The sequence below is a fragment of the Scleropages formosus genome, chromosome 2, assembly GCF_900964775.1.
Source record: "Scleropages formosus chromosome 2, fSclFor1.1, whole genome shotgun sequence".
Classification (NCBI taxonomy): Eukaryota; Metazoa; Chordata; class Actinopteri; order Osteoglossiformes; family Osteoglossidae; genus Scleropages; species Scleropages formosus.
In genome coordinates this window covers 2,896,622-2,924,154 of record NC_041807.1, presented here as the reverse complement: position 1 = coordinate 2,924,154, position 27,533 = coordinate 2,896,622, and the positions used below count along the sequence as shown (strand labels likewise).

Sequence of the window (27,533 nt, the reverse complement as noted above, 5' to 3'; positions counted from 1 at the left end):
CTGTTCTCCTCCCCGCCCCTTACCCCCCCGAGAAACGGGCATGTCACAATTAGCTTCCAGCAAGTGGTGCACTCACAATTTTGACTATCGGTGTATCTACCTCCCCATTTCAGGTCATTGTTTGCTCATTCTTTACTTCCACACAAGTATTCATTATTAAGAGATTTGGATGAGATTAGAAATTAAGGTGTGAAGGTCTGACCAAAGGGGTTAAAAGCAGAACAAGCAAGGGGGACTATGATGGGCTTTAGTGTCTGATGTCTTTTGTCACCCTGCTGGGGTCATAGACCCTCACTGTAGATCTTTCCAGTCTTCCCGCCATGAACTTGCCAGTTAAATACCTCTGGAAAAACAGTCATTCTATTTTAATTCAGCTCTCTTAACGCTCAAAACAATGTTGAAACGACCAGTCAACTGATGTTCTGGAGGACACAACAAAAATTGAAAAACAGATTATTTATGTACGCTCGTAAATGGCTTGATTAACCTTTTATTCTGAAATAAACAGTTACCACATAAGGAATGCATTATAAATGCAGCGTAATTGCCAGCCATCAATATTATATTGCTGTGACTTATATCATAGCCTTATGTGTGAAGTAGGACTCTGTGGATGGCTTGGCTTTGCGAAAACTGTTCGCATACATTTCTAAACGTTGAAAAGGAGCTGGTTTTGCTTTTGGAAACAGAATTTTCTTTTACTATTCTTACTGATGATGTTGGGGCAGAGCACTAGCCGCACAGGACAATGACAGGCCATACCTATCCTTTTGCAACGCGAGCCACCTCACCTCTGCATGGGGTTTAGGAAGAGGGGTTTCATATGCACATTATTCTGGCAGACAGATTCTATCGTTCTAAAGGTTGATGACCGAAGCCCCAACGGCGGTCCGACTGCAGCACCTTTGAGAATCCAGAACAGCTCAAGTAAACCGGATAGAAGTGGCTCTGGATCAAAAGCATAGGTTTGCTGCTAAATGCCCCACTTTACTGAATTACTAACCGAATAATGATCCCAAGGCGGCACAGTAGTAGACAGTAGTGCAGCTTGTAGAGCGAGTGCCTCGCAGCATGGACGTAGGGTCAATCCCTGCTCAGTTTGCCCACACTTTCGATGTCCTGTCCATGTTCACGTGTGATTCCACCATTATCTTTCCTACCACGTTCCTAAATTGCTCGGAGGGTGTGGATTTGTCCCCGCAGTGGCTCGGCTTCCTGTCTTGAGTTGTAACCTGTGTGTCCTAGCGCCCTGTGCTTCTGAGATTGCTCCGGACTGCTTGTGACCCTGCCTTGAGATGAGCCGCAATCGACAATGAGTGTGTGGAATGAGGGGGATCACTGCTGAAGACAAGGCTTTTAAGACCTCCCCAGCCAAAATGACATAAGCACATGTTGATTGCCTATGCTGGGCTCAAGGGCCAGGGGTTAAGGGTCTGGGTTCTGACCAAAGCTCTTGGTCAGACATGTACCCGCTCCTCCTTCCCTCGCAACCTGTTGTACATGCTGTAAGTGTAGCACGGAGCTCCGATCGTCCACAACCAACGAGTGCTTCGCATGGCTGAGGCTGGCCTCTGAGGCCACAGGGAAGCAAAAGGCCCTTGGAGATACAGAAGAGGATAGCGCTGGCTGAAGGGGCAAAAGGTGGAGTACTGCTTTACCTCACCAATCACACACTCCTGACTTCCTCCATCCAGTGATGGTGAAGGGGATGAACCTTCTACTGCAAGAGTTGGTCAGCCACCATGACAAGTAAAAACACACTGTCTTGTATCGCTTTATACCTAACCTGCCCATCCCCCACCCTTCGAGGGGCTGTTTTCTCTAGCGTCAGATATGAGATGTTCTCACGTCCACCTTCATTCAGGCTCAGGACTGCAGTGCGGGATGCAGTTTTTTCCAGTTTTTTTCATGCGGTCCACATCCCGTGACAACAGCGATCCTTGACCCACCACCAAAGCTCAGGTGTGGGACACAACGTCAGCGAGCCCCCATAACCACCCAGCCGCCCCAGAAGCCTTGCCACCACCTTTCCAGCCCATTGCTTCAGCTCTGATCCTGCCAGCTTTAACCTTGGCCAGCAGGCTGGAGGAGAGAGAGTAATTCTAACCTTAAAACCTGCTGATTGAAGCTACTTTTGAGGAATTCGATTCCACTTAATGCCTTTGGCCCCCTGCCCAGCAGCCTGGCATTAACATCAACAGACAGCATGTCTTCACTACCAGAGTCGCACACACACCCACACAGAGAGTAGCACACACCCTTTACCTCTGCCTCTGTCTGTGTGTTTATGACACTGGGGGGGTTTGTCACATTTGCATTGTCTTCATCTAGCGCTTAACACATTTATTTATTATCTACATTTTTAATAACTGTGATTTTGTTCTGATTTTCTAATGTGTCATATCTCCTGTGCCTTCAGGATCCTGGTGAGTTGTAGCTTTGCTTCTGTGTCCATCACCTTCTAGGGAATCCTAGATTAGGATTATTGTTGTTATTATTACATTGTTTCAGAAGCTTTTTAGTGACGTGACTTACAATTTTGCCCATTTAAGCAAAAGAATATTTCTCGGGCCCAGTTTAGTTAGCTGGCAGGTGAAGTTCAGGCCCTTTTAGGGAAATGTTCAGGTTCACCGATGTACAGGCTCTCCTTGTGCCCATTTGTGTCTGGGAATGACATGTCCCTCTCTTGCACATGGACAGCGAGCTTTCAGCTGAAGACCGCTGTTTGGATGCGGTGGTGGGAAAGTGTGAGGGGTGCGTGTGGGTGCGAGCAGGTAGTCCGGCGGGACTGGTGGAGCTGGGCGAGGTTAGGCGTGATGGAGTTTCACATTCGAGACAACACTTCTCCCTCGGCGATGGTCGAAAGTCTGGCCGTCCCAGATAGTCAGATGGTGTTGTCACACTGGGAAACACCAAATTGGCAGCATAAATAACCTGCCATTGTCTGATTAAGGGTGCCTTCACACATCATTATGAGCTAATGAAAGAATTTCCCCCTTCTGTCGGAATGGCGCGGTCGCCGGCTGCCTGTAATGATCGCTGCAGCAGAGTGACAGGCACTTCGAAAATTGGCCGAGGGGGTTGGGGGAGGGGGGTTAATTGAAGCGAATGTTTGTCCTTTTTAAATTTGTGTACCACATTGCAATGTCATAAAACATTTGTCTCCCTTGCCCTCTTGGGTCTTGTCCCTGGGACCCACAGCTGGCAGGCACAGTAGGTACAGGCCACGAAGAGGCATTTCCTCCCACATCCTGTCACAGCCCCGTCCTATAGATCCTGAAAAAATGAAAAATACACACACTTTCTGAACCGCTTGTCCCATTTGGGGTCGCGGGGAGCCAGAGCCTAACCTGGCAACACGGGGCATAAGTGGCAAGGGACACACCCAGGACAGGACGCCAGTCTGTCGCAAGGCACCCCAAGTGGGACTCGAACCCCAGACCCACAGGAGAACAGGACCCGGGCCAACCCACTGCACCATCGCGTCCCCCAAAGGGAAAAATTTTTAAAAAAAAAACACCTACGGAGCGCCAGGCTTCACTGGGTGCTCTCCTTTTACTGTAATTCAGGAAGTGAGTGTAAGGTATACGTAGGATCTACACAGCTTGAACATGGCACATCCTGTGAGGCCAAACCTTGGGTGGTGATCTCCAGTGTCAGGCATACGGGGAAGTATCTCTCAGACACTGCGATCGCTCACATTGTACAGTGCCGATATATACATAGACACACAGTTAAAACCACTTGTCTGGAGGGGACACACCCAGGACGGGACGCCAGTCCATCGCAAGGCCCCCCAGCCAAGACTCAAACCGCAGACCCCCCACGTAGTAGGACCTGGTCAAACCCACTGCGCCACCGCATCCTCCAATGCCAATACAATTATACTTTAATTGCTTGGCCTGCAATGTGCTGTTGCCTGTCACAGCCTGCTGACAGCAAATAATGGCTTGCGATGCCATCGCTTTGTCACGTAGGCACGCAGCCTTGAGAGCACGTTGGAAACAGAGCTAATGATCTGCGTGTGGAATTACCGATTGCGGCTTGTGCGCAGGGCAATTAGTCTCTGGTTTTCTGCGCGTGTATGTCTGAGCGCGTGTGTGTGTGAGTGGGCGAGTGCCAAGCGCGTTGGGTGCGTGCGTGGCGGCACGTACGTTAACAGCCGTGCGTATATATCCGCGCGTGTGTGACTGTCTGTATTCATGAAGACGGGTGTGAATGCAGTGCTCTGTGACTGTGTGTGTGTGTGTATTTGAGAGTGTGTATGTTTATGTGTACAGTGTGAATGTAAGTGAGCTCCGGCATCTGGCCACACAGGCGCACCTGCTTGCTGTCACCCTGCCGGCACGTTTGTCTCTGACAGCAGTGTGGAGCTGCATGCTGTTTGCGGGTTCCGTTGGGCTCAGTAAACAGTGAGGTGCTCTAACGTGCCCGTATATTCCGATGATCTGCCACACAGCTGGGGAGGTTTACACTCTCTGCTGGACCGACCACACCTGTCCTGCGGCCAAGAAGGCAAATTTACAGACTGGCCGTGGTAAAGGTGCAGCTCCCAAACCAAACAACGGGTTCCTCGTCTCTTATTGGCACTGGGTGACGGCGGTCGTGATGAACGGACTGGAGCAAAGCAGCTTGTCAGCATGTTTGGCTGAGGATTGGCTCGGAAGGGAGGAGACTGCTGTTCAGCTACTGTAGCGATGAGCCGCTGAAGTCTTCGACGAGCGCACGTCATGCTCGATCCAGGCTGACAAGCTGTCTGGTACGGTTTCCCTGCATGGACAACACTCAGATTTGCTGCTCCAATGTTAGTTTCTGCCATAGTACCACCAATGAGGGAGGTGCGGTGGTGGCACGCGGTGGCGCGCGGTGGATTGGACCGGGTCCTGCTCTCCGGTGGGTCTGGGGTTCGAGTCCCGCTTGGGGTGCCTTGCGACGGACTGGCGTCCCGTCCTGGGTGTGTCCCCTCCCCCCTGCAGCCTTATGCCCTGAGGTGCCGGCTTAGGCTTCGGCTCCCCGCGACCCCACTTGGGACAAGCAGTTCAGACAGTGTGTGTCACCAGTGATGGAAATTCATTGATTGTAGGAGATAATATTACCTCTTTATCACTGTTGTCCTTTCTTTCTGCAGTAAGATTTTGAGTGTGTGTGTTTTTGCAAGGAGCTTCATCTTGAAGCCTTGAATGTAGACAGTTAATTTGGAGAAGACCGAGTTTAATGAGAATATACAATGACTGTCTATGTCGAAAGGAGCGCATTTGTGAGCGCACTTTGAATGCGCATGGGGTCGTTTCTGAAAGAACACGTCAGCGTGCGCGTTTGAAAACGTACGTACGAGTTCGCGTCTCTCCGAGAGGCAGCGGCCGAAAAAGATCCGCGTCTGGTATTTCCCTCCAGACGGCCAGATAGCTCTGCTTGGAAGAGCCTGAAATCTCACACCTGCTGATTTGATACATGCCAGACAAAGGGATTCGCTCTGGTTGAAGTGCAGCCCGTGTCACTTATCTTCACAAATATTTCGTTGCCCTCAGATCCTTTGTTTCCATTTTCCGTCGTGTTGCGGTCGTGATGTTCGGTGGCGATATGACCACGAAAAGCGGAACAATAACGCAACGGCGCAAACGGGGAGATCGCGGTGAGGACGTGAACCCTGGGAGGGTCAAACGCTGACACCGGCCAAATCTTTTGATGCACCGGTGAAGCTGCATGAAGCCAAACTTGATTGAGTGATTGAAGGGCTGGCGGCCCCACGGGGTGACAGGCGGGAGGTCCTGATGCGGGCGTAAATTACGGCAGCTGGCATCCGCTCGGCCCGATTCTCTGGACTCCTATCAGAGGCACTGGCTCCCTTTCAGCCCGTACGGATACTCACTGGTAACAAGCGCCCCCGCACACACCCCCAGCCGGCGAATTATCTGTTTACGATAAGGAGATTAATAACTCTGAGCTCAGCAGTGGAGGCGGAGACAGCGGTGTGGTGGCCAGAGGGGAAAGCAGTACGAGGCAGTACACCTGCTTCATCTCACTCATCTGGCTCATCCCTGGCTGGTTTCAGCACACACGCCTCGTTTCAGTTCACCTCGTCTCAGTAGACCCGCATCGTCTTGCACGTCACCCTCATTTTCGTGCACCTGCCTCGTTTTCCCCATAAGCGTCGTCTCAGCGCTCTTGCTTCATGTTGCACATCTGTCTCAGCCGGCACCTCTGTCTTCCTACGAGTCCTGACTTTAAAATGTTCGTGTCGGTAGAGCTGCCTCATCCCGTTGATCTTATTCAAGCAGATCTATGTCATTTCGATACACCTTCCCCGTCGGGACGTGCCTTAATCTTTACAGTAAGTCTGCCGCAGTGAATTGGACTTGGCCGTGCGCTTCGTGTCACTGCAGCTTCTCCCAGGGATGATGTGCGCAGATGCTGATCTACAGGAGAGGCCCCGCGAACAAGGGCTGCACAATTTCCTTTGCATAAGAGCTAATGAGGTGGACGTGTGTGTGATCCGGGTCCCGGCCGTCTTCGGATTTTGACTGCTTTCTGTTGTCTGTTTCCACACAGTGTCTCTACGGCTGCTACGTCCACTCCTCCATCATCCCCACTTTCCACCGCAGGTGCTACTGGCTGCTCCAGGTAAGAAGAGGAACTATGAGTCCTCAGACCTTGTGCACGTGGCACCGTGCACCCGTAACGAATTTCAGAGAGGACCGAGTTTTGAAAGAGCAGCTCAGGGATGTGACATCCGGCTTGCACTGTCTCCCATTATGATACATCCTGTGCTCTGTCTCTGCCTGTGTCCTGGTTATCCACGTCTACCTCTGCCCCTAGCCAGCAGGGTCAAGGGAAGCCTCATTCATTATGCTGAACACACATAGCAATCATATAGTGAATGAAACTATACACAACACACACACACATTGACTGAAACCGCTTATTCCAAGCAGGGTCGCGGTGAGCTGGAGCCTAACCTGGCAACACAGGGCGTAAGGCCGGAGGGGGAGGGGACACACCCAGGACGGGACGCCAGTCCATCGCAAGCCACCTCAAGCGGGACTCGAACCCCAGACCCGCCAGAAAGCAGGACTCGGCCAAACCCGCCACACCCCCGCTCCCCCTTGAATGAAACTACATTAAGGGAAAATTGTTTCGGTTGCAGCAGACTACAAAGTACACACAAACACACATACAGACACACACTGAAAACACAGGGATGTATGAGCAGATAAGTGAGTTACGTAAATGAGTAAATGAGGGCAGCGCGGTGGCCCAGAGAATGGTGCTGCTGCCTCACAGTGACTGCACGGTGCGAGAGAACATGCATTCGATCCCCACTCAGTCTGTGTGAGTTTCCATATTCTCCCCATCTCTGTGTGAGTTTCCTTTGGGTGCTCTGGTTTCCTCCCACAGTCCAAAGACATGCACCTGAGACGGACCGGTGACTCTACACTGCCGTTAGTGTGTGAATGGGCGAGTGACTGAGTGTGTGGCTACGCTGCAATGGACTGGCGTCCCATCCAGGGTGTAACCGCTGAGGGGAAAGGCTCTGGATCACCGTGACCCTGCTCAGGACAAGCTGCTATTGAAATTGAACGGATGGGAATGAGTTACTTACGTACATAAATAAGCACCTCGGTCTGAGATATAAACCCTTTCGTTCAAGTTAATTTAAGGCCTTTGTCGTGGGTATGACTTTGATCACTTTCTCCATCTCTGCTTTAAGTATGCCAACCTAGCAGAATAGGTGGCACTTCTGAGGGTATGGAGGGTGTGTGTGAGTGTGTCTGTGCGTGCGTGCGTGCGTGTGTGTGTGGAGTAGGGATGTCTCACTTTGATCTATTTATACTTGACACCTATTAGGGCAAATCTTTGTTGCCTATTGTTATATTTCTGAAGTCTTTGCAGTTTCAGAGGGCTCTCTGCGCAAGCTGTTAAGAGCTCTTCTAAGTCTAATTCTGAGCTAATGAAGCCGGGCAGGAAGATTAAACATAAACCCCCCATTCCACCCTAGTCACCCTCAGCTCTCCCTTTCCTCCGTATGCCCGCCGGAGACAGATCAAAGTACGCCATGACGTGGCCGGTTGGCTTCGGGGAAAGGGAGAGGGAAGGGGGAACATGGAGATGACCGGTCATGTTTTCTGTTGAAACAGCAAGTGCCTGCTTCCGTTCCTGGTCTGAGAAGCACTGACTCCATCTATCAGGAGGCATCACCAGCGAGTTTCAGGGAATGCCCATGGCGTAGATCGTATTAACAAACATCGTTGCCCTTCAGCAGAGGTTTCTGATCTTCCGTCATCTTAGATTAGCCTCTAAGTCAACACTTAAAAGGCACCCTACGTGTCTCCTCCTTTTATTGGAATAATATAACCACAATGCAATCAGCAGTAAAGTTTCATTATACATAAGTCATTCAATCGCTTATATTGAGCAGTAAATGGAAAGCATTGCTATTTTGGGTGCCTGACTTCATCCTTTGATTGCACCTCCCGATGAACATCATTTAAACGGCCGAGCGTCAAAGCGTTCGTGTCGATCTTGCCCCTTTCGGACTTTCTCCAGAAGTTCACGTTCTGTACTCCTTCTCATGTTTCCTTCCAGATATTTCCCAGACGCTCAACCTCTTGTCCGCCTCTCCACGTCTCCATCCTTTCATTCCACATCTCAGTCTTTTCAGCTTTCATCACTCCACTCCTTTTTTCCCGCAGCCCATCACATTCTTCACCTCTCCAGCCCACCACCTCTCAGTCCTTTCATCCCATTTCCCCTCCAACCTTCCATTTCACCATTGCTGTGCCTCCACATTTATACACCCTCCCATCTCTTATCTTCCTTACTACAGTTTACTGGAAATGAAACGATAAGGCTGATCATAACTTGTTTGCCAGAGAAATCAAGACTCAGCGAACACTCATTTGGAGCATGAGATGAAGGGCTCTTGTTTTCCAAATTGAGGTCTGTAATCTGGCCTGATGAGGGAGGGGAGCACATGGATTGAGCCTGTAGGCTACTTCAGACAGACTCTTTATCCTGTTAACTGAGAAGGCCCCTATAATGATGGAGAGGACGAAAGGAGAGGGGGTAACGAGAGTCCACACCTCTGTTTTTGTTCTCCGCGCTCACAGCTAAGTCGTTTAATCTTCTCCGCGCTTCTCCCAGTGCTTTTTAAGGAGGCTTTGCGATAGCTAAGCTTACATGGACAAGTTCATCAGCTGAGCTGGGGATTTTGTTTTAGTGACCAGAGACAAGCCCGGGTCAGACACATTTCACTAAGTATTTCGAGCATTTTTAAAAGAAAAAGCTCTGACTCTCAAAATTTTAACGGCTGTTTCAAGCAGTTGAGCGTAATCCGGAGAACCTCCGGAATTCTTCGCAACGCTGAAAGACAGAGGCACAGACAATTTGATGGCATGACCCCCCAAGCCCCAGCATTTCAGGTGTCATCTGTGCTATATCTGTGACAATTTATTTGAAATACTGTTTTGCACTCACATAATCCCATTCAGATCCAAACAAGCAGGCCTGCACACCTCTCTGCGTATTTTTTCCGTGAACGATGCACATTAATAATGTTTAAATGCACAATGAATTGCATAATTAAATCGCAGTATTTGTCATTATAATTAATGCTAATTATATTAAATTATACTTAAATATATCCGTGGGATCCGTGAATTTTTAACGATAAGCGACATACGGACGAAAGCCAAGTATCTGGTAAAACTTCGTAAATATGTTTCAGTAAATTCTAAATTACATTTATTCGTTTGGCTGACACTTTTCTCCAAAGCGACTTACAACGTTAAGATACGTACAGTTCTTTACAGATTTTTTACTGGAAATTTTACAGTAAGTACCTTGCTGAAGGGTACTATAGCTGGGGGTGGGATTCAAACTTGCAACCTTTGGGTAGTAAGGCAGAGAATTGAACTACTATTCTGCCAGCTGTCCTACATAAAGTACATAATAACCTTTATTTGACTGATCTTCATTCAAGACATCTTATGGTGTGAAAAGGTAACTTTATCTGTTTTATGCATAAGGCTGTTCTTAGCTTGTCAGTTCAGAGTAATTTGATCAAGGGCATGACAACATAAATGGGATTCAAACCCATGTCCTTCACACTGTAAGGTGACTTACTGTCATAAACACTTCACCATCCGCCGCTGTAATTCCCAGCATGTTTGGTGTTGAAAAATATTGTGAAAGTCCATTTTGGTAAGAAGGGGGCACGGTGGCGCAACGGGTTTGACCGGGTCCTGCTCTCTGCTGGGCCTGAGGTTCGAGTTCCGCTTGGGGTGCCTTGTGACGGACTGGCGTCCCGTCCTGGGTGTGTCCCCTCCCCCTCCATCCTTGCGCCCTGTGTTGCCGGGCACTCGGGACAAGCGGCTTATGTGTATTTCGGTAAATTTTTTTAAAGTAAATAAGTTATTTTAAATGTGAATTTCAGCCAGGCAAAATCTGAAAAGAGGCACTGGCGTCCTTTCCATATAATACAAGAATACAATGAAATCATAGCAATAAAATTGCACCACAGCGGATTCTCCAAAAACCATGAACGGGAGGGACACTGGCTGGTATTTAATTAGTTGAGCACACATTTGATATACAAGGTGCCTGTCATATGTCCAAATTTGATCTGGGCAACGTCCGAAAGACCTTGATGGTGAATGGGTACATGCAGAGAGCAATTATACACACAAAGAACTTTGACAAAATGCTGTGATGTTACCCTTCATTCACATTTACGCACAAAAGCATAATTACAATAATTTGGTTGTAATGCAACTGCAACAACCATCTGCAAAATATCAGTTTTCGCGACCAATTTTTACCCATCTTTCATGCGTTGGAAGCATTTTCATCATAAATAGTATAGCTGACAGATGTTTGCAGGATAATATTACACAACGTTCTACCCTCCTCTTTTCATCACTGCTGGTGGCCCTGCTGATGAATTCAGCTTCGCCGCGTCCACCCGTCATTTTCAGCTGTAATGGAATGTAATTCCATCTGTACTTCAACGTACAATGAAGACTTCCTTTTTTTATTAGCTGCTTTTGAATTTTTCAGCGCAGCAAAAATCTATTGGTTTGTGGTTTCGTGATTTGGAAGCGCATCCACTGGCAGTGCGTAAGGTGATGGTTAACCACATGGACCTGTAATCCAAAGACATCTAGAAAAACTACTAGGAGAGGCTCTACTCTTTTACCCTTGGTAGAGGTACTTAACATGAAAGGTTGCAAGATGTTTTGGCTGAATGAGTTAGAAAAGCCAAAAAAAATGATACGTGTCTTTCTTTGTAGCGTGGGGCCACTGTAGGACTGTAGGATGCTGGGGATGATGCTGGAGACTTGTTTCATGCCAAGGAATGGTGCAGGGGATGGGTGGGAGGAAGAAAAAGGACAGGAGTTGGCGAGGGGGGGGTCTGATCGGATAATGAAATGTCTCAAAGAGCAGCATCAGGTGCTTATTAATCACGTTTCGCCGGAGACCCTCCCCCGGCCCGGCTGAGATGATTGAAATCTGGATCAAACTCTCCCACGGCTCATTGACGTCCAGGCCTAGGGTGAAGTATGTACTTTCTCATCAAGCAGCGACTAAAACTTTACTTGTTGTTTTACTCTCTTTTTGCGAACATCTGGGCGTGAAAAAAAAATAAACAATGGCTGCAACACACGCAACTATTTCCGTTCCCTTAAACACTATATTTTTAAGGCATCTAAAATAAGAACACTTATGCTGGAATCCTGCGTCAATACTGCGAGCCCAAGCAGAGAGGTTTCGGAATGGGGTTTCAGCATGTTGCCTCAGACGGGAAAAGCGGTGTCTGACCACATTAGTAGAAAAGGTCACGTAGGAGAGGCGTATCCCTACTCGTAGGGTGCTGTCCTTAGTATGGAAAGCCAATTTAAGTGTGTCTAGCGCAGGCAGGGGGAAATATAAGCATCCCAGAAAATGTGGTTTGTCGGAGAGTTAGAAAAAGGCAGGATTTACCTCCGATATCCTATCTTACCACATAGATAGAGGGCATGTCACGGATTAGCCCTCTGCTTTTCTGGCTACCTCCATCCTCGGATGCTCCAGGAAAGCAGCTGGAGAACCTTTGGTGGGGTGGGGTGGGGGGGGCGTCAAGAGGAAGCACAGCGCTGCTGTCTCAAGACCTCCTATAAATACCAATCCAGCTCAGAATACTACCAAAGTGAACTGATCTTCTTGATCAATCATCCATAACACATGCGCATATGCGTTTCACTTTTTATCCATATAGTTATCTCACTATTGTCCACATTCGGTTTAAAAGGTATTAAACCTAAAGCAAAAAATATATATGTATGCATCTATGTATGTATGTATACATATAATATAAATAATATATAGACATATTATAAATACAGTACATATAGAAGAAACTACTGTACAAATTTTACAGAGATATTAGTTCTAATATTTGTTTGAATAAATCACAGTTACATTTACATTTATTCATTTAGCAGATGCTTTTCTCCAAAGAGACGTACATCTCATAGAAAATACAGTTTGTGCATTATATTAGGAGAAAGAGACATAGCTGCAAATGTGTGATTCTTAAGTGGTTAGTTTGTTTCCTTCACCATATGCACCTTCGTTCATCACACAAGTAGCTGAAAAAAAATTTAACCAGAATATCGCCGATTACTAATCACCTTCCTAGTAGTTATTTTTTCTTTTTTTTTTGAAATACCTATAAACTGATTGAACATGTAAACTAAATTGAATCGCCACAGGTGCAGACACAGATATTAAAGGGTGTAGAAAAAGCCTGGAATTTTAATCTGAAGACATACCACAAGTTTGTCAAAAAACTTTTCAGGTTCATAGTTACAGTCCAGCCTCAGAACAACGGACTATATGGGGAGACAGTGTCCATTTCCCGACTAGTAACTCTCCGTTTCGTATTTTTGTATACTGTACTAATATGTGTGTGTGTGTGTGTAAATTTGTGTTTAATTATTTCTTTTAAAAATGTTTTTCATGCATATTTTGTGTATTTTTTTCATTCTAATATTTGTTCCTTTTTTCCTATTTTTTTCCAAAAAAAAAAAAATTCTGGCTCTGTCCGTTGTTCCAGCATCCACTCTTCTGTGGATGGGCTGTATTGGTGTCACAGCTCCTTCTTTGCTTTTCCTCTACTTGAAGCAGGAGTTGTCCAGGGAAGTATCGATTGTAGAGGGATGCTCTGAAGGCAGAAGAAGGTTACACTGAGTCGTAGGTCTTAACAGGTTCTTTCTATGTATCCAATAAAAAGCAACCTATAAATTATACTGGAGAAGTCAGGTGATAACAGGTGAATTGTAGTCAGGTGACAACATCCCTTTCAGTATATGTTTGGATCTATCTCCGAAGGCATTTTGGCCCTATCTCAAAAGGTGGAAATCCACACATTCCTTTATTCTTCCATCATATTCCCACACTTGTGTCTGCAGAACTTGTTTCAGAACACTACGAAGGTTTGCCCAGAAGTCTTCTCGCTAGCTGTTTTCCCTTCCACAACACGAGTGTACTCATTTCTGAAACGCCGCCGGTTTCTTACCCAACGGATTCCTTAAAGCCATTATTTAGAGTACATTTCTTTCTCTCTGTGTCTCACCCCCTTTTCCACTGTGCTTGTGCCTAGATTAATTTCTCTCTTCTAGCTCACTAACTTGAGGGGGAGGCTGAGGGCGTTTCCCACAAAGACTGGCCGAGAGCTATCCGAGTGGTGCCAGGCAGGTGGGCTCTGGCTCCGGCGCCTGCCTTTGTTCCTGCTCGCTGTCATGTTCCAAATGTGTCTCTGTTGCACGTAATTTTTGGGTACGACTGACATTTGCCAGTAGGCGCAGCCTCAACTACGGCAATGGAAAATGCCAAAAAATTTTCACGTGCATAGCTTTACTATGCTGCATATCTTTACGTAGAACTACGTGTGGGTGGTGAGCCCCGACCCACTCGGCCTAGATATCAGGTCGGTCGCTGCTGCATCCACGTCCATGGGCTCGTGTTGCACGGCGATGTTGGGTGCGCGAGAAGTCGACGGTTGCGGTCCGAGGCTGTCTGACGCGATTTTGCAGCCTCCCGTGCCTCCCATGCTTTCGCTGAGCCGGCGACTTGGCTGGTGTCTTTAGAATCCGAGAGGCCTCGGCTTGCTCCCTAAGTGCAGCTCGTCGGTCGCAATAGTACTTTGCGTTGTGTTTCTTGGTCATCTTTGAAATGGTTAATTCGATGATCCGCCTTCGGGCCCCCTACCTCGGTCTAAATGTAGGGTTTCCCGCCAGCGCGATACTCGTCCGATAGCGCGGCTCTCTAGCTACGAACTGAGGTGCTGACGTCAGCGCTATGACGTGGTTCGAACGTGATGACATGTAGTGCAACGCACGGCAACTCGATAACGAGGCAAATGAGTGACATTTTCTCAACGTTGCCGGCGAGCCAAATGTGGGACATTTTCACAATGTTGCCAGTTCGCTCGACCTGCAGCGGCCGTTCATATCTCGTTTGATGCGGTGTTCCTTCCTCTGTCCAACGGTATATGCACTATCTCTCTGTGTCTTTTCATTTGCAAGCAGTAGCGGCGAGAGGGGGTTGCATTTTTACGGGACGGGTTGCATTTTTATGTGACGGTCAATTCCCAATTTACCCCCCCTACCTAGTGAGGAGAAAGACGTAGTTCTACATCAGAAACTTCTGCAGGGCTTTTATTCAGAAGTTGCAATCAAAAGAAAAGTTGAAGGAAGGAAAGAGTACTACTGTTGACTTGAGCATGAACTTGGTTAAGCTCAAGGGTTAGGCCTGAAACAAACCTACATGACTTGCTGTCTTTTAGCCTCGCATGTTTTTATTTCCACTCTGTGAATGACCAGTCAATGACAGGCAAAAAGAGCTTGATTGCGCCAGGTTTTCAATACAGCCTATCCATAGAAATCACACGCCATGAATATTACTCATGCTGATAGCTAGACAGACCCACAATTAGAGCAGATTTTTGTCTCTGTCCCAAAATTTCGATACTTTTTGGCAACGTTACAGAGTTCCGTGAGTGCTATGAAAAGCTTTGTGAGTAAGTAATTTTATATGTGGTGTATTTTTTTTCAATATGTTGGATTATGAATAAATTTGCATGCCTACCAACTACAATACAAATGAACAAAACCATAGACTCATATCTGTGAACAGCAGATAACACCTGTATCACGTTGCCTGGTTCTGAGCTATTTCTAATGTTTTTTCCATCTTCTGTCACTTTGCTTGCAGGCCATGTCCTTGCCCACACTTCTTGTCCACCAACACCTTTGTTTAGGGTCAAACTGACACTATTCCTAGGGTACAGTGTAGGTGGTGTTGATAGGAACTAGAGCTGCTGCTGCAGATTACCTTGATTTTCAGGCGAGTAGCACGCACTGTAGCACACACATACCTTTTTCTGTTCAGTAAGACCCTATGTATTAAATCTTGAAATGCTGTGGGTGCCCCATGTATGCTAAATGGCATTACCGTGAACTGCAGTGTACAGAAGGACTTTCTGGCTAGCCTTTATTCTTCACAGCTTAGTCTTCTGTGTCCTCTGGGAATACTGTAGATTTTCTCAGGGTTACTACCTGTGCTGTTCTACCTAATTTCTCATATATAGCATTTATAGGGCAATACTTTTCTTTTGTTCGGAGATGAGTTCTTTTTTCCCGGCAGACGCACTGTTACAAAACCTGGGCAACCTCTCAACATGCGCAATAACTGAAACAGCTACCATATATCCTAGTTTTTTTTGTGTTTCGGGTATGAGGTTTTCATCCGCATGCTTCGAGAATGTTCTGTAGAGAGGCCTGTATGTCTAGATGGTAACAGGGGTTTGTCTGTGATGTCTAGCTATTGCAGAAGTTCAAGTTGGACCCCAGGTAATTCATATATATGTATATATAAGACACTGATGGTCTTTTATGTTCTGCTGGTATGATGAACTAATCACACACACTGGCTGAAACCGCTTGCCCCAAGTGTGGGGGGGGGGGTCGCAGCGAGCCGGAGCCTAACCCGGCAACCCAGGACACAAGGCTGGAGGGAGAGGGGACTCACCCAGGACGGGACGCCAGTCTGTCACAAGGCACCCCAAGCAGGACGCGAAGCCCTGATCCACCAGAGAGCAAGACCTGGCCAAACACACTGCGCCACCACACCCACTGCAAACTAATAACAGTCAAATACAATGTATTTGTAGTCAAAGTGGTGATGAAAGATTATTAAGGAAAAACTGGCTTGAGTGAAAAAAGTTTCTTTCTTAAATAAATAGTAGGTGTCCAGTTTTTCAGGCAGGACTTTTGCCCATATAAGAACAAATGATAGAGGTCACAGGGGGTGCAGTGGCATGGTGGCACGGTGGCGCAGCAGATTTGGCCAGGTCTTGCTCTCTGGTTGGTCTGGGGTTCGAGTCCTGCTTGGGGTACCTTGTGATGGACTGGCGTCCCGTCCTGGGTGTGTCACCTCCTCCTCCAGCCTTGCGCCCTGTGTTGCCGGGTTAGGCTCCAGCCCCCCGCGATCCCGCACGGGATAAGTGGTTTCAGACGATGTGATGTGTGATAGAGGTCACTGTTGCAGGTGTTTTCAAGAAGGATATTGCTTCAATTCACTCATGCCAATATCAATGCAACCAAATGATGGGAATAAAAAAACAATAATGAGTTGACAAAATGGAAGGGAAAAGAGCCACCTGCCATAATCCGCGTATTATACATGACTCCTGCTTTGTGCGTAGTATCTTCAGTGAATACCCTGTATACCTTGACAGGCGATGTAGCTGAAGGAATGTGAGTGTTGCTTAGTGCTGTGAAAAACTCCAGCTCCCCTGAACTGCTAATTATCCTGTTCAGTGGGTCACTCCCCCAGCAGTCATTGTGAAGTCATCAGACACGGCAATAACCTCTCCGGTCAATGGAAAAGCAGATGAAAAATATCAACGTATTTTGGAGTGAAGTGAATAGAATACAACGTCGCATTTGTATGAATCAAGCTGTGAAGTTTTCCTTTGGAGGAGTGTGCATTTTTTGTCCAATCTCTCACTCCCCACTCCGCTGTCATAGAATCAGATGAGACAAAACTTTTTACTGCCAGTCAGCACAATTGTCTCAGCTGTCATGACTAAGGAATTTCATTTGTCTCATGGTCCACCCACTCTTTTTTTTGGGAGGTGGCCATTCTGTCAGTCAGAGTGTAAATATCCAGGGTATGGGAAAGATATACATGAATGTTCTTTTCACCATGCAGGATGGCATGGGTTTAAATGCTGTTCTTTTTTGTAGTACAGAACATTTTGGTTTTTTGATGTAGTTTCAGGAGCTGTCATGTCATCTTAGGTTGGAATGAGGTTGACCGCTGCCTTAAGGCACTCATACATGCGCACACGGACATGCATGTGCACATAAGCTCACCTGTACGTACCGCCGCTCTTTGCATGTGGTCTTCTTCCAAGCCCCTCACTCTGCAGCCTGGCAGGTGAGAAATATATTTTTAATTGCTTGAACAAGGAAAGTCATTAGTATCTTGCCACTCCTGGGTATGGCCATGCAGGACGTTGACGTATGCAATAAGAATAACAGTACGCGATCTGGAGGGTGATATTTAGCCTCGGTAGTTTAGAGGAGTTGACTGTGACTGTGTGTCTCTGGGAGAGAGAAAGGGAAAAAGGATGTGTCAGATGGGTTTATAAAACACAAAGCTGGTGTCAGACAGAGAAGGCTGACTGAACAGCACTCCAGTTGACCTGGGAGCAGAGGCGATAATGACTCAGAAATGACACAAAGGCCACATAACTGCATTGATGCTCCCTTAGATATCCACCGTCTCCACCTCACTATCGGAACGACTGTGCTTACCGTTTGGGGTCACAGAAAGGGTAAACAGAGGGCAAGTGTGGGAGACTTTGCGTGGAGGTGTAAGATGTCAAGATCTTGGTTGTCAGCGAGGATTGTGGAGGTGTAAGAAGCTGGGTTTTGCGTTGGCACAGCGCAAGCTGTGTGACAGGGATGGAGGAGGCTGGTGTACAGTTTTTGCTTTACTTGTGTGTGTTCTTTATGGCTGTGTGTTTGTTAGTCACCCTGTGTCACTTCTTTTCCATCAAGCTGTCATTCTGTGCTTCTCCCAGTTAAAATGCTTCTACTAAGGCTTTCATACCTTGGATTACCAGAAGGACTATTTATGTATTTAGCTGATGCTTTTCTCCAGTGCACCCTACCGTAATTTACCCATTTATGCAGCTGGGCAATTCTTACTGGAGCAAATTAGGGTATGTACTTTGGCCAGGGTACTGTCACGCAGAACCCAGGGAACCGGGATGGCTGGACCCAAGTGCAGAGTCGTTCATATGGATTCAAGGCATCAGGCAAGTTTTCGGTGTCGGGGACAGGTGAAGGGTCGGTCGATCGGCGGTCGGAGTCAGAGCGAGGATCCATGGGCGTGGTCAGGGGACGAAGCGAAGGGTCGGTCGATTGGCGGTCGGCACTGGAACGAAGATCCGTGGACGTGGTCGGGAAACAAAGCGGAGGGTCGAAAACCGGAGGACGAGAACTGAGAACAAGGGTTACGTGTGAACTGGACGTCACGAAGGAGGGTGGTTGTCTCTGACGAGATTCCGCAAAGGTATGGGAGCTGAGGAGGATCTTTTAAAGGGTAAGCAGTTAGTCAGGTGCTAGACTGGAGTCAGGTGCTGTCGAGTGAGTTGTGGGCGTGAACGTGACAGGTACCATAACTGTTGGTGGCATCTGAACCTGGGTCCTTCAAAATCCAAATGTACAAATGCAGTGAAAATGTACATCGTTTATGTGTAGATCACCGGAAATCACTATTCGGTGGTTTAGTATTCAACATTTCCTTCCCTCAAAGGCACTCTCTTCTAGCAGTACGTTCTCAGCGGCTCCTCTAAGTCAAGATATCTATTCATACCTCACAAGCTGCAGGGGTCATTCCATCTCCAGGATGACATCCACTTACATGTGACTACATAACTCTTACCAGCCTATAGTATACCTTCTACACTTGAATGAGGGCGGTGCAGCATAGGGAGCTTTGGAATACTAGCTGCTGGTCTAGAGTTCCTTCACCAGCACCGAACAACACTCTTCTGTTCCTTTAGAAAACTCTGTCGGGGGCATGAATGAGTTAATCTTGCCTCTTAACCGCTCTTGACTGCCCTTGACCGCATGTGCTCTCGGGTGTTTGCCAGCCCCTATACCTCCTTGCCTGTCGGACCAGTAAATGAACACTCATTTGCAAGTTAGATAAATCCTTTGAATGTATTATTGATGCAAACAAATTAGCCTGTGGGCCCCAGACAATAACTAATGGAGCTCCTGCCTCTTTGTGGAGGAACCTCCTTGCCTTACTCCTAGAATGATGTCTGCTTCTCTGTGCCTTAATTATTCCTCTACCAAATGGTTACCACTTTTTGAAAGCCATCTAACCCCATCATTCTCATTATTTTGTATGAAACAAACATCATTAAGTGAATCTGAATGCTATCAAAAAGTCTCCGTTAAAAATAAAGGGAACATTGTGTCTGTTTAGGTATAAAAAATCTAAATATCTGGGTTTGCTTCTGTCAATATGCTTTTTCTTATAAATCAAATTATCTAACCTGAACTGTAATATGAATATTTCCTAGATAATATAAAACATTAACTTGCACAATAGACAGTAACCAGAGTTGAAACGAAATCTTTCCAGATTTGCTTTTCCTACATATATATTGAAAGGTGCAGTTAACCGAATGTGTGTCTGAACGTTTCTTACGGACATGTAGATGCACACTCACTTGTGTATGCTCATTTTATACACATGTACTCAAAGAGCTTTCAGTGACAGTTCAGTGACAGCGTCCAAGACCATAATAGTATTGGAAATGGTGTACTAAAGAGCCAATTCTTCAAACAGCTTATAAACATTTTAATGTGTCCCTGCAAGGTCTGTGGCCACCTGTCATAGAAAAGCAAGAATAAGACAAGTGAATCACCAAGGACACACATTCCTGTCTCCATCTCTCTGGCTCTACCTTCAAACTTACCCCTTTGCCCCCAGTCTTGCCCTTTCTGCTCATCTTACCCTTTACGCTCCAAGTCTTTTGCATTCATTCCCCTTCTGTTTCCAGCTCTATCAATCAAAGGTTTATTTATCAAATGCACAACAATAGAGCGTAGAGCAGTGATTGCTGGCAATAAAATGTCTTTTTTCCACCAGCTTCTGGGGGGGGATAATAAAGTAACGACATGCATTAAGATTACTAACACGTTAAAAACATTTGCAAAACACAACACAATAGGAGTTGAGTAAAACTAGTAACTATTAAGTGAAACTATTCGACGAAAACCAGATGAGTTGCTGAATTTGGATGCTGCTTGACTGTTTAGGAGTCTAACAGCCTGGAGGTAGAAGCCACTGTATCCCGCAGTCTGTTTGATTTAGGGGGGTGAGTGGGCGCAACGGGTTTGGTCTGGTCCCGCTAGAGAGGTGGGTCTGGGTTCGAGTCCTCCTCAGGGTGCCTTGCGATGGACTGGTGTCCCCTCCTGGGTGTGTCCCCTCCCCCTCCAGCCCTGTGCCTTGTGTTGCCGGGTTAGGCTCTGGCTCACCGCGACCCCCACTCAGGAGAAGCGGCTTCAACCTGTGTGTGTGTGTGTTTGATTTAGACTGGGTACAGTGCTAACATTAGTGTACGACCAGGATGACTGGGGTCCTTGAGGACAGCCCAGGCCATCTTACGGCATCTGCCTGTGTAGATGTCCTGGATGTTTGGAAGCTCACAGCCAGTGGCGAGCTGTGCCGACTTCACCACCCTCTGCGGTTCTTTACGATGCTGGGCTGAGCAGCTCCCAATTACTCTCCCAATTACAGCTCCCAAGACTCTACTGAGTCTGTCTCCATAGTGACACAACGCACAATTATCCCCGAACAACCTGCAGTTTAAAAAAAAAAAAGCACTTTTGACAGTTGGGAAAAGTTGAAGAAATTGAACATGTCACAACTTTCAAACGTCTTGAGTTTTGAATAGAGAAGCGGGAACCATTTACTACATTAAAGTTAATAAGAAGTTCCCACAGTCATTGTTAAATAGGTGCACGTGTGCGAATGTGTGTGCGTTTATGCTCAGCCATGTTTTCTTCCTCCAGAGAGAATCTGAAAAGAGATTCCCACCGCTATGTTGACCGACTATTAAGTGTGTATTCACTGATCTGCCCCAAGCTCCTCTGATTCTCCCTCCGTCTCTTGTCCAGGAGTGACCAGCTGACTCTCAAGGCAGATGTCTTTGAATGTCACACTCTGCGGTGCCACCTCAGCATCTCTGCTTTAATGATTAATGCCCCATTAATAGCGTCAATTAAATTCCTATTATAACCACGGAAGGGCAAAGATGTGCTGCCTGTGTCCTACCCTGAAATTTGTTTTAGAAAGATTTTCCATGGTGGTTGGCTTTCTGGAAACACAAGATAGTGTACTGCTCAGGAGTCTGTTTGTGTGGGTGTGTGTGTGTGTGTGTGTGTGTATTGAATTTCTAGGGCTCACAGAACCTCATGAGTTAGTCTCATATAAAGCACTTATCAGTTATTTTCTGCACGTATAGGATGGATGGGACGTATGTGTCCCAGTGTGCCCCAACTTTCTGTACCCCAACCATATCCTCACTTCCCAGTTTCTGTTCATCTGCAATTAGCACTGCCCATTCAGAACTTCACAGGTTGTGCAGGTCACTGGTAGAATTGACCACGCATTGAAAGTAGCACACAGATGGGCCTCACTCCTCCATTCGTTTCCTAGGGCAAAAAAAAAAAACGGAAAAAAAAAAAAAAAAACGCACTTGCCTTCCCCTTTCCCTCCATTTTTCTCCTGGTCTTATTTCCTCCTCCACACATCTCATCCTCCGCCCCTCTATCTCCTTCTCTCTCACTCATTTTTCATCTGGGTCAGGGGTGAAGACAGGAGAAAAACTCTCTGCCGGTCGCTAGGCAACAGCCAGAGCTTTCAGTCCCGGGGGGGGTGCGGTGGGGTGGGTGAGGGGGTGCAGCCACAGCATTAACGTACTTGTTTGATACGCGCATGAGGCAGAGGGAGCGCGTCCCCGCCACCTCTCTCTAACCTGCGCATGGGTAGATGAACCATTGCTCTTTGATACGTTGCTGAGCAATTCATGCATTTATGATAAGCAGCTTTTTAAGGGGGAACCTCAGCTGTCGCTGCCCCTGTCACTGCCACTCAGGGTGTTCATCTTGGCTTCTCTGTGGAGTGCAGGAAGCGCTGGCCTTAGAGAGGAGGGTCGTGGTGCTGAAATTTGAAGGATCCAGCATCCACAATCGCTGCTCGCTTGAGGAAGCACCCACGCGTGTTCTGGGAACTTGTGAGCCGCCAGCTCAAGTTGAGGCGTGAGAGAAGGCCACTCAAGGGCAAGGAGGAAGGACACGGCTGGTTTCGACTGGTTGTCAGTTAGCGCAGAGTCATCCACCCCTGCCCTGGTATTCCAAGTGTTGTGTAAGCCAGGGCAGTGTTCAGTGGAATGTAGCCCGCCTGGTCTAGGATCGTCAAGCAGTTTTTCTGATACGCTTTGTAAGCAGTAAATGATATCTTACAGAAAAACAGAAGAGAAAGAGCAAAAGCAATTGTTTTTTGACCTTGTGACTCTTAGCTGCAGGTAATCAGGGTATGCCAGGTTTATTTTATGGTGTTCTGTAACTTTATCCCTTTTTTTGCCCTGATACTCTGACTTTTCCTTTCCAGATTACAGTTAGTGTCAAAGACACCAAAGAAGACCCAGATAATGCAGTGGTTCCTTTACTTTCTTTCACCTATCTTGACCTGGGCTCCCAGGGACACCTGGAGGTCAAGGTGATGGCATCAGTAGGTTGCACGTTATCAGTGAGGGGTGCATGAAGTGAGAGTCATTCCCCGGGGGTCTTTCGTCATATTCATCGCACTCAGAGCTGTGTGACTCTGACCCCACTTCGCAGACCTCGAGTCTCTTCTGTCATAGAGGCCACTTGCTGCCATCGGGCAATATAATTAGCGAGACGACTCCGAAAAAGTTAAAGCAATACATCTTGGGGCGGCACAAAGACGCACGAGAGGGAGATTAGTTCACAAAAAGGGACTCCCCAATGATGATGCAGGAGAATGATAGTTTAGGACCACTAAACACAACCCTAAGTGACAAAAAAAGGGTTCGTAAAAGCAAGTAGGGGGGTGTGGTGGTCTAGCGGGTTCAGCCAGTGCCTGCTGTGTGGGGGGTCTTGAGTTTGAGTCCCGCTTGGGGTGCCTTAACACAGACTGGTGTCCCCTCCCCCCCTTGGCCCTGTGCCCTGCGTTGCCAGGTCAGGCTCCAGCTCACCGCGACCCCACTCGGGACAAGCGGTTGTTGATGATGGGTGGGTAAAAGCAGGTATTTGTCTACTTATGCATAAAAGTGAGTAAAAGAATGCATGGCTGTTAACATTTGAGGGCAATAACCTATATGATACATTCACGTGTTTGGCTTTTCTGCATGAAATTGTGTGTGAGGTGAACAAGAACTCCCTTTTGTGCTTGTGCACAAACAGTGCGCAAGTGGTTAGTGTATCGTATGTAAATTTTGCATTTGTGCCTCGTCTGGTACGGCGTTCGACATTCGAGATTTGAACACGTTTGGCGTTGTCTGCATGTACGCTTCCGCGAGTGTGGTTGAGAGTTAGTTCGAACCTGTATTTGTCGAGGCGAGAAAGCGTACGGCGCCGCCAAAACAGCTGACCTTGAAATGAACAGGAGCAGCTGGAGACAGTGTACTCTGGGTGTATTTAAGTTCTGGCCCAGGGTGCCAGGGTGCAGACATCTGCTTTGTGATGAGTACCCAGCACCATCCGTCACCGTGCCAGAGCCAGGGCTGCCATTAAAGAGAACCAGCACGATGCCCTACACACACACTCTGCAGGCACGTACTCACCTTCAAACACTCACTCACACAAAACGAAGAGACGATCGCTTACAGAGCCACGGTCATTCTGGATGGACAGTCTTTCAGCAGAGAAAGACACGCTAAGTAAAATACACAGATGTTAAGCCACACGTCCCACGTCCTTACAAGACTCGTGTCCAGTACACTCTTTCATCCCATAACTGTAATATTGGATGTTCTTTTTTAAATTTCATTACCCAACACCATGAGGGTGTGGTGGCACAGAGGGGTTTGACTTGTGCCTGCTCTCTGGTGGGTCTGTGGTTTTAGTCTTGCTTGGGGTGCCATGCGATGGACTGACGTCCTGTCCTGGCTGTGTCCCCTCCCCCTCCAGCCTTGCACCGTGTCTTGCTGGGCTAGGCTCCGGCTTGCCGCGACCCCGCTTGGGCCAAGCGGTTTTAGTCAGTGTGCGTGTGTTACCCGACACCATTGTCCAAGGCAACTTACAATGTTACATTTGTACAATAAACAACATGTAATAATTGGTCCAGTTATACAGCAGGGTATTCTTACAGGAGCAATTCAAGATAAGTACCTTTATGAAGGGTACTAGAGCAGGAGCTGATGGCTCTGAAGGAGGTAGACGTCCGTAACTGGCGGCTATCGAATGGCTCCGTTCTCATCGGGTGTGTTTCATTGAAAAATCGCTTGCGTTTCATTAGTTGCGGGCCCCCGAAGTTGGGACCTAATTCCCTCGCCACGTTCACGTGTGATACAGACCTGTTCTGCCACTGAGGCCTCTGATACCTTCTTTAGATATCTAGAGGCTAAACTGCAACCAAGAACCGAGACAAAACCATATTAATAGGATTAAAGTGGAGCTCACTGCCTAAAATTATGTTGATGCCAAACCCTTCACTGAGAATCAAAGCCCAGGGGAATAGAGGGACCATATCACCTCCACCTCGCTGGAGGTGACAGACGGACCGCAAACTGTGACCTGTACGCTCAACAGTAAATTCAATGACTGCTCATTTCTGCCCCCGTTTCAAAACCCAGCAGAAGCCAAATCTTGATTTGCCTCGGACAGCGGGTAGCGAAGGTGTGTTTGCAATCACCGTTGAACATTACGTAACTGCGTCGGCTGGTGTCACCGTTGACTCGGCGTGAGCAGGAGCGATGTGATGCAACGGCCACGGCGACTATCGTTGCCCCCTCGAGGGTGATGCGGGCTTTTGCTTCTCGGTGACACTCAAATCAGGAGCGGTGGAGAGCACCAAGAAACTTTGATTAATCCGTAAAACTTCTGATTATGTCAAAGAAAAATTGCCTCGAACCTATAGTTATAACGTCCCGCTGCCTATCCAATCTGTGATTTTCACTGACGGGATACCCCAGGATGAACAAGGGCACCTCCTTCTCCTGCTTTGTTGAGTTTTATTGGAGGACATACCCAGTTCCATCATTATCGTGGTGGGGGGTGTGGCGGTGCAGCGGGTTTGACCTTTGAGCCATGGCCTGGACCACTTACCTCTTCCTGGGGGCTTGTACTGTATTGTTTCATTGCTGCTGTCATGTAAAGGGGTTCAGATGCCTACTAGTGTGGAAGAGAGGAACACTTCAGCTATAATCAAAGCACTGTACCACATTCCTTAACTAGCGGAAAGCCCTCACCCTGGATTTGTTTAAGGGCTCTACGATGGCCACTGCACAATCACGTTCTCTTGTCCCCAGACGCACACATACCTTTATCTGTACCTCTTACCTGCTTGGCCGACACCGTATCAAAGACACGTGCTGCGGTAATATTGAGCCGCCAGCACCGCTTTAATTTTCACACACCACTTATTTCACATTATCATAAAGGTTAAAAGTTTTTAGAGCACTGCATATTTCCTAAGCAGATGTCTCAGTGAAACCAAAATGTAATATCTGGCTATGTAATTTGCTTATGAAAAAGTAAATGAAGTAAATCTGGTTAAGGAGCCCAAGGGTAGATAGCAGTGCCTGTTCGGGTATTTGAACCAGCAATTCCCCGTTTGCTGTGCCGTGCAGCGTAACGCATCTCGACACCTCCAATGGGACGGGAGCGGGTTGTCCGCAGGACTCCGGCCGAACGCGGCCGATGAGACTGGTTGAAGTTGCGATGCAGTGTATGCGGGCAAGCGTGCGTACTGTCTGTGTGCAGCCAGACACACATGTGAACGCTGTCTGGTGTCATATGCGGGTGCGTAGGAGCTTTGTTGCCGATCTCCAGCGACACGCACAACTTCGTACAAACAGCATGGCCTACCATCCCCACCAACAAGCCAGGAGCCCCATTAAGAGCTCAGTTGTCTGCCAGTTAGGTTTCATTTAAAGACCACTCCTGACAGATGGCATCACCGTCACCATAGTAACGGGGGTAAAGGGCATGAACAAGAAAAACACACCTTGCTGATCAAGCATTACACCACAGCAGGTGTTACAGTGGTGAAGCAGTTATCCTACCCAAGCTTTAAGTTTGCCAGTTGAAGCCCTATTTCCAGCTGTTGCAGAAGCACCCATTTATGCAGCAGGGTATCAATTCAGGGTAAAAACCTGGATCAAGATCAAGGTTTTTACCCTGAATTGATACCCCGCTGTATAAATGGGTCAGATAGTGGAAGTTCTTTTGGAAGCTTCAGCTAAACACTGAATTAATGCAAAGTAATAACACTATGGTCAACCCCACATATCACCCCTCACTGCTTACAGGCAGATGTATCCAAGCCATAAAGGAAATAGAGCAAAAAGAGCATCATATAATCAGTCACTACATTACTGAGACCTTGTTTTCCTGGAAAAATTCTCAAGCAAAACAATTTTCCTAGAACCAAAACCTGTATTACACTAACAAAAGAAAGCAGCTGCAGACAGTTAAATTACATTTATTTATTTAACAGACGCTTTTCTCCAAAGTGACTTCCAATGAACTCTATGTAGTGTCATCAGCCCACACACCTTATTCACCATGGTGACTTACACTGCTAGATACACTACTTACAATGGGTCACTCATCCATACATCAGTGGAACACACTCTCTCTGTCACTCACACACTATGGGTGAACCTGAACAGCATATCGTTGGAGTGTGGGAGGAAACCAGAGCACCTAGAGGAAACCCACACTGGGTTTACACTACTTACACTGGGTCACTCATCCATACATCAGTGGAACACACTCTCTCTATCTGTCACTCACACACTAGAGGTGAACCTGAATAGCATGTCTTTGGAGTGTGGGAGGAAACCAGAGCACCCAGAGGAAATCCACACTGGGTTTACACTATTTACACTGGGTCACTCATCCATACATCAGTGGAACACACTCTCTCTGTCACTCACACACTATGGGTGAACCTGAACAGCATGTCTTTGGACTGCAGGAGGAAACCAGAGCACCCAGCAGAAACCCACACAGACACAGGAAGAACATGCAAACTCCACACAGACTGAGCGGGGAGTTGAACCCACATCCTCTTGCCCCACCCAGGCACTGTGAGACAGCAGCACTACTCACTGTGCCATCATGATTACTCTTTTTATTCTTCTGACTTGTTTGTTGAATGGGGAAGGACCCCAAAGTGCCGGTAAATACCTGGTAAATACGCTATAAAAGCGT

General features: G+C 47.2%; 1 protein-coding gene across 13 annotated transcripts in view; it reads left to right on the top strand.

Annotated features, from left to right (window-relative positions):
• The window catches only part of camta1b (calmodulin binding transcription activator 1b), a 292,596-nt gene that overhangs the window by 213,132 nt on the left and 51,931 nt on the right, over positions 1 to 27,533 (top strand). For all 13 annotated transcript variants that reach the window (XM_018758623.2, XM_029246426.1, XM_018758621.2 and 10 more), the window contains one exon: positions 6,550 to 6,621. In XM_018758623.2, coding sequence (XP_018614139.2) covers positions 6,550 to 6,621 — 72 coding nt within the window. The remainder of the gene's footprint in view (positions 1 to 6,549; positions 6,622 to 27,533) is intronic.